This window comes from Anser cygnoides, chromosome 8 (genome assembly GCF_040182565.1).
Source record: "Anser cygnoides isolate HZ-2024a breed goose chromosome 8, Taihu_goose_T2T_genome, whole genome shotgun sequence".
Taxonomy (NCBI): Eukaryota; Metazoa; Chordata; class Aves; order Anseriformes; family Anatidae; genus Anser; species Anser cygnoides.
In genome coordinates this window covers 27,388,408-27,396,239 of record NC_089880.1, presented here as the reverse complement: position 1 = coordinate 27,396,239, position 7,832 = coordinate 27,388,408, and the positions used below count along the sequence as shown (strand labels likewise).

The 7,832-nt window shown below is 41.6% G+C and overlaps 1 protein-coding gene across 2 annotated transcripts in view; it reads left to right on the top strand.

Moving 5' to 3' along the window:
* Positions 1–7,832, top strand: part of CC2D1B (coiled-coil and C2 domain containing 1B) — a 31,399-nt gene that overhangs the window by 3,414 nt on the left and 20,153 nt on the right. Inside the window, exons 1-5 of one of the 2 annotated variants that reach the window (XM_013176307.3) lie at positions 1,733–1,799; positions 3,502–3,614; positions 3,878–3,997; positions 5,123–5,260; positions 7,253–7,526. In XM_013176307.3, the coding sequence (XP_013031761.1) occupies positions 1,748–1,799; positions 3,502–3,614; positions 3,878–3,997; positions 5,123–5,260; positions 7,253–7,526 (697 nt within the window). In that variant the 5' untranslated portion in view covers positions 1,733–1,747. Of the gene's footprint in view, positions 1–1,732; positions 1,800–3,501; positions 3,615–3,877; positions 3,998–5,122; positions 5,261–7,252; positions 7,527–7,832 lie in introns of those variants that run through there. The other variant, XM_048061922.2, reaches the window with a different exon arrangement.

Sequence of the window (7,832 nt, the reverse complement as noted above, 5' to 3'; positions counted from 1 at the left end):
GTAAGTTAAAGTTTCATGATTTCACTTATTAATGACCTGAATAATATATTGAAGATACTTATTTACAAATCACTGCTTTATCTAAAAAGTTTTTTCGTCACTGATAGAGGCAGTTTCCTTTACTTTGAAAGGTTGAAGTTGTTACTGCAAAAAAGGGGTGAGTTTTTTGTCTATGTTCGTGTGAACATAGGAGATAGACATGGCTAGCCGATTTAATAATGACTGAATAAGGATGTGCTTCGTAATTTAGCATGTGAAGTCATAAGTGGTAGAAGGTGCTAGATCAATTCAGAATGGAAATGATGTTCCTTGTGGAAGGTGGGTTGTTTGCTTGTTCTTCTGGTTTTGTTTAGAATTATGTTACATTCTACAGTTACCTGGATTCTGTAACCAAAACAGAACTTGCTTTTAAGAGAGACGTTCTGGAAGTGATGGAGTTCCTTGGACAACTCCGTAGCTTGCATTATGTGTGAGGGTAGAGTGTCTCTTGGAATGAATCATTATCATTCTTAATATTTTAAGAATCTGTTAATTATGTCTGATAGTGTTTGCTTACAGCTGTGCAGCGTTTTACAGGATTGCTGTGAGCTACTGTAAGTCGAGATTGCTGCAGAGTTGGGGCAGTTTACTAGTGAGCGAGCTCTACCTCTGAAGTAGTACACGTATTTACAGAGCTGCCTGGTAGGCTGGTTCAGGAAGCTGATCTGTAAAAACAAACTTCTCTTGTGTTGGGTTTTCAGCTGAAACAGTTCCTCAATCTGTTCTACAGCCTGCCTGTGTAAATGCTGCAGTGGTTACAAGGAAGGGGGGTGGCAGCGATGGGAAAAGAAGAATGGGGCCTACCCTTGCTGCAGGTGCTAGAAAGAAGTGCTAGTGCAACTACAGCCTTATTTTCAGCTCTGTAGTCATTTACCTGTAATAGTTGAAGGGGCTTTCAGATGCAGAAAAAGCAGAGTGAGGAAATTAAAAGTTATTTAGGAAAAGTGACTGTTTAAGCACCGCAATTGATGAGAGGGAGTGGGTATTTGAATCTAAAACTAAATTGTAAATCATTTCCACCATCTAGTCTTCAAGATTGTAGTAAGTAAAACTACTAAGCCCAATTATGCTAATAAGCACAGTAGCAGAACTTCTGCCTTTGAACATAGGTTACTTGTGGTGAAACCCACACTGTAGTGTTTTGGCGACGAATCTGGGTGTCAGGAGCTTCTGAATTGTTGTCAACATCTCCAGTGCTGAATTCCTTTGGCCCTGATCATATCAGTGTGTTTTTTTGTCACTTTATTCATAAGAGGGAAATGGAACTTCAGACAGGGAGGAAAAATCAGTGCTTACTGTGCTTTCTAAAGGTGTGTGTACATAAATGTGTGTTTATATGTGCTCATAAAATCATACACAACTATTCTGTTTTCCTGGTAGAACTAGGAGTATATAGACCAGATGTTTGTGGAAGATGAACAGCTGGGCAGCTGGCACTGGGGTGGGATCACAAGACCTGGTACAGCGTACTGATGGGGGCACGGTGTGTGGGGAGACAGGATGCAGGCCAGCACCTCGGAAGGAGGAGGGTACAGTAGGGCCAGGAGAAGAACAGACCCTGTCCAGAGGAGGGTAGAGAAAAGGGACACAGTGCAATGAATACTAGTGCTCAGTTCTTGGCTGAGCAAGAGGTGCAGTAACTGACTCCTGGATTTATATTCTAGAGCCGTGATGGGGGAAAAACGTGATCTCTTTCCGTAGCTTGAAGATGCAGAAGCTGTACTGTTACAACATCTCAAGTACAGAAATCTCTGCTGTCTGTAAGTGATAAACGCCAGTTGGTGAGCTGCTCAGATATATGAAATGGTAGCTTCAGCTTGCTGTACCTTGTTAGTGCTGAACCAGCCATCCAGGGAGGCTTGGATGGCTTTTTTTTGCCTCTAGTGGGGCTTCAGGTACAGGATACTCTGACCCTCCAGGTACAGCCAGTTCCTTTGGATATGGCCTACAGCCTGGTTGCAGAGTTTTGCTAGGGGCCGTGTATATGAGCAGCATGTTTGATAGAGGCACTGTAGCATTGATACGGTAACTTTGATCATTTGATAAGAAACAACTTTATTTGGGTTAGTTTACAGCTGATTCAGCAAATGCGGGGGAGGGATGGGATCTGTTTTAGATCTGTTTAAATCAGCTGTAAAGCTCTGCCCTGAAGATCTAGATTTTATTCAGTGTTTGCTGAGACTATTGAAGTCAGGGTCATGTCTCCGCAGAGAGCTATCAGAGGCATTTATGTGGACAGTAGGGATTTGTGCGGAAAGAACTCCACCTTTGAGAAGGAATGGGAGAAGTGAATAGTTACAGCTAGGCACAGCATGAAGCGGAGACGAAAACTCAGCAAGGAGGAGTTCAGTGCCCTTTTTCGGGGCAAAGACAGAAGCATGAAGAGAAATAGCAGCACAAAGGAACTAATAAAGATTTGGAGAAAGGGAAACCTCGGGGAATGAGATAGCAATGAATAAAATGGGGAAGTGTAGTTAGAGAGGCAGAAGGAGCAGTACTTTTCCTGATTTGTGTAGCAGATCTCTGTACCAGTAGTCTGTTTCTGCTTTGGGGCTAAAGAGGGGAATCTCCCTATAAGGACAAGTTTGATGCCTTGAGTTGGAGTATTTAATTTTATATGCCAAGTCTGATTTTGAAGCAGGTTTTAATGTTTGAAGTATCTGTCATCAGCTTAAAACTAGTTCAGGTGTTTATTCATACTGTGGACAAAGGCTGCTTCAGTAATTCCCTTTCATAGATAGAAACTTATAATCGGATTTGCTTATGGAAGTGTTATATTTATGTGTTCTTTTGTGGCCATTGTTTTTTATCTTAACTGAGAAATACAGCTTTGACGTAACATCCAAGAGTAGCCAGTATTATTTTCCAACTTTTCATTGGAAAATTGAAGTCTTCCATAATGACAAAGTCTCTGTTCTTAGTTATTTCTGTAAATAATATCATAGAGGTATTTATCTGTATCATAAATCTGCCTAGGAATTTGACTAGCAGATTAGATTAATTTTTCCCTGATCCAGTTGTTTCATCCAGGCCTACTTGTCTGTCTTCCTCGGTCTTAAACATCCTTACTGTGCAAACCTGCCACGGTATCTTTCTCCTCTGTGCCTATTTTCTGAGCACTGTTGTGTTCTACCATACATGCTAGTCTGTCATGGTACTCGTAACTTTTCAGTTCAGGCTCCTTGTATTAGTAAATAGATGTTATTTCCCCCAGATATGTAATCTCTGAGCTAGGTTATTAGATGCAGTCGTTTTCCTGCTATCACTCTCAGAAACATTAGTATTGCTTTTCTCGTGGGTGTTCATTCCCCAGTCTGTCTGTCCATGAGTATATCCTCCCTGACGTCTGAGTCTTGTCACAGATACAGGGGAAGCAAGAGATGTCACTGCTGTCCTTCAGCCGATAGTGACTCCTTTAGAATTTGTACCCGATGATTGCATAGCTGTGGTTTCTTTTTGCAGCTCCTCTGCCCATGGATCATATTGAAAAGCTGGCTGCAGACTGTATGAAGGATCTGAATGAAGACGAGGAGGAAACGGAGGATGAAGACTTGGAGAAAGATACAGACCTGTTGGTACGTGTAACTTTGTTAGTGAGAAGTTTTAGTGTCTTTATTATTGATTTTGTTTTGTGGTTACCAGTGGAAGCAGTTTCTTTAAAATAAAGAAAAAAATGTCTGGGATATAAGGTGTTAAGACTCTCTGTTTGCGTTCAAGGTTCAACCAGAGGTTTTGGAACTTGAGAGTTGATTTTATTTTATATTTTGAGGACAAAGAAAATTTTGAGGAACTGTTGCCTTTTCTTGTTTTTTTTTTTTTTTTTTTACGTTTACTTTAGGCAGAATTGCAAGAAGTTCTGGGGGAGGAGGGCGAAACAGGAAGCTGTGGGGATGAAACAACAGCAATGGAACAGTCCCCAGCTGAATCGGAAAATGAGGAACCTGAACTGCAACCACAGGTAGGAAAGAGCTTTATGTTTCTGACAGTCTTGCTGAATCACTGTTAGGATGCAGATTATTACAAGGGTAAAAAGCAAAGATGCACAGAGATCTTCTTGTCCTCAAAGAAACTAACAACTATGCTACTACAGTCTTCTCTGTGGAATCTAGCGCTGTACTGGTGTAGTTGAATGATTATTTTTTGGTTTGTTCCAAGGATGATTTTTAATGTAAGCATTGAATTGAGGAGGTAAACAGTTCAAATCAAGCATGCCTTGTGCCTCATTTTACATATGAGCATGCAGACAGCAGTGCAGACTACTAGAGTTTGTATCTTCTTCCTCTTCGTATTAAGCAATTTGCTGAAACCATGAGAGACTTGTTACACCTCAGCGTCTTTAACATCGTTGTGGATTTTTTTCACGGTAGCATTATCTTTCTCAGCTTAATTTGTCAGTTCTCATGCAGTCAAATCCTTTATTCAGTTACTGCCCTGTTTCTGTTGTGTGCTGCAGATTCCAGTGCTCCTGTGCACTGTGCCCATTAATAAGTGAGTCTGTCAGAGTTTCTGTAGAGATAATGGCAATAATTACATCAGTAGCCATCTGAGATGTCTCTGTAGCTGTGGGGTGTTTGTAAGTAGCTGCTCATAACTTTGCTCATACCTTTTGCTGCTTTTGTCACTGAACTGATCACAAGCTGTAGGAGGAGGAAAAAGAACTCCTAGAGTAAAATCAGGTAGGAGAACCCCTGAAGGGAGTGAACCAGCATGTTTAGAAAATGAGAAAAGAAAAAGTCAAGATTTGTGCCAAAATACTTCTTCACACTCTCTGTTATGTGGTGTTTGAGAGACTTTACTGTTCTCCCTCACCTACTCTCTAACCACATGTCTCCTATTACCCTGTGACTGAGTTTTCTAAATGTCTCCACCCACTCTTCTCTATTACGCCTTTGAGAGAAAGCCCAGAGGTGGATCCAGGGACCGTTAGCGCAGTACAAGTACTCCTCTGTTTTAGAGAGGCTGTTTTGTCCTTCATTAGCGCGAGAGCGCGTAGAAGAGGAATGTTTGTTTTTCAGTGCTGTGCAAAAACTCATATCGTTTGATTAAATAAGTTTTCTTGATTTGTTTTGTTATTTTTTCTGAGACCACCTCACTTCCTGCTGTTACCAGCGAGCTGCAACAGACAATAGAGAAGAGAATTGCTAACTACAGGACGGCAATTTCAAACGCAAAGGAGTCGGGTGAGAGTGTCAAACTACGCCGATACGAAAGAGGCCTTAAGGTAAGTTGGATTCATAAGTTACATGAACGAGAGGGAGGCAAAATCCGTTCTCTGAGGTGTAGCTCAGTCTTTCCAGATGTGTGAAATTGCTCAGATGGAAGAGAAATTCTAATTTGCTGCCTTAAGCTACTTTAAAAATATTTCCTGGTAGTTACTACTGGTCTAATGTGTAAGTACACAGATAAAGTGTAACTTCAGAGGTCTTCTGTGCATCAGCTCTGTTGAATGTGGCAAGTGGTAGCTGGAGGCAGGGCATATGGTAAACGCTGATGTTAAACCTGCCCATCTAGATGAGAATTTCCCCTGTGATGACTGTTCAGTGTTACCTCAAAGCGAAGTTTCAGGGCTTTCCTAGCACAAACACTTGCCAGTTCATCACTGATGCTTTGCTTCAGGTACTAACCTTCCGCTCAGCTCTGTGAGATAAAGACAGCATACCTTTCCCTGGGTGTGTCGGCTGCGCTTGAAATTGAATCAAACAGGCTTTTTCCTAAGGACAATTACAAATTGCGGTGAGGAGCAGTTTCTTCAGCTTTGCATCTTTTCAGCCAGGTGGCGTGCTTGTAGTTAGTTTGTAGAGCCTGGTGATTACTGCCGTGCAGAGTGCCTCTATTTCCCTGTTTGTTTTCATCTGATCTCCTGCGTCACCTCAGACAGCAGCAGCCTCTGTCTGGTTAAGCAAAACTTCAGAGCCCAGCACTGTCCACAGAGGGAAGAGTGTAATGTTTGACCAGCTACCAAGGGGCTTAGTGTGCAAAGGGAACAACTGAGTGTGTCTACTTGCCTACCAGCTCTGAAAGGAATGTGCACAAAACCACCTGACCTTTCAGAGGGATAGCCAGACCAACTTCCTTAACCAAATACAGAAACCTAATGCTCTGTTTGCGACTTCCTTTGCTTTTTTTTTTTTTTTTCCTCAAGGTGGGGACTTTACATGTACTTAAATGGTGTAGCTAAGGTTAGTAGACTAGATCTTACTTCACAGCTTTCAGTTCTTTAATTAGCTAGATGACATGCCAGCAAATGATGTACAGTTATTTCATGTACTTAGTTCTTGGAACTGTGAACTTTAATCTCAGAGAGTCTAATTCCATTTCCAGTCAGTTTGCCATCCCACACGTGGTGAACAGAGGGCTGCGTGTGGGTTGCTGGACTGGTCTGAACCCCAATCTCACATGCAGTCCGTCCAAAGTGTATCTATCACTGTTGTTTAATAGGTTAAACAAAGCCATGGCTAACTGGAAATAGCAGTGATTCTGGCACCGATGAGATTTTGTTGGTGGCTTTCTGTGCTTCCATTTCAGTTTCAGTGGAAAGTGAAGGAAGTAAAAACTTCTGCTTTGGCATAAAGAACATGGTGCTCTTTTGTCTGAATATTAGTTTTAAAAATAATTTTAAAACCCTTGTGAACACTGTGCAGGTAATACTCATTGTGGAGGAAGGATTTTAAAGAAAAGGAGCAGCAGTTAAGCCAAGTTACAGATGGTGAGAGATTCTTGCCATAGGTCACCAGCTGAAGTCTTGTGTCCTTTGCTCAGACTTAATGGCTTTTCTCATCCCCATGAAAGAAATATGCAGAATCCTTCTTTCCCTAAATCCACATTTGCAGTGACATTTCAGTGCAGTATATTTTATTTTGTTTTACAGACAAAATGCATTAACAGTTGGTATAAATGATTTCCTTAGTGACTGTCTGTGGCAAAGCTGACTGTGCACACATCAGCCATCTGATAGTTCTAGGTGCTGAGATACTTCCAGTTACCTGGTTTGTGTAGCAAGTCTTTTGCATTGTTTGCTCTGATAATTGGGCACCTTTCACGAGTGCTGAAGTTGCCCTTACAGAAAAATAAGGAATGCTAAAGGGCAACAGTTTCTAGTGATGGGTGTAATAGATCCTACCATGAATAGGGGAATTAACGTGGTTTGATGATTTTATTCTAGCAATATGTTTGATGAAAATGCTAATTAACTTTGTTGTTCCATCTCTGCCAGACACTGGAAACCATGCTGGCTGCAGTGAAGAGAGGCAAAAAAATCAATGAGGAAGAAATGCCACCTCCTGTTGCAACAGGAAAGAGCTCTTCTCACATATCTCAAGCCACAGGAGCAGAGCAGGAGATTTCAGAAGATTCAGTCAGTGTCCCACCAGAGAGTAGAGATGCATCTGCTGCAGATGATGAGCAGAAGACCCCTCGTGAGGCAGAGCAGCATCTGGAGTTGGAGTCTGTACAGGGTCGTGCTGTTTCTAGTCCTACCGCGGAAACAGGTACCATGATCTGAGAGGATAGGCAGCTGCAACGTGAATGTTCATGCTACATCTTTCTCCATTTTTAAAATTTTGTTGCAAGGCACTTCTTATGTTGGCACTTCCCTGCTGAATATTTCAGATAGGGCTGTCCATGGGATGCTGAATTTCTGGCAGTGCAATCACATACAGTTGTAAACCTCTGGTCTGCAGTGTATCAGTATGTTTCATCTAACATTTGTTGTGCCTCGGTTTCTCATTCAGTATTGTGACATGTAGGATTCAAAGCTTTAAAGAGTTTTTGAGATCCTAAGAGATTTTTTTTTT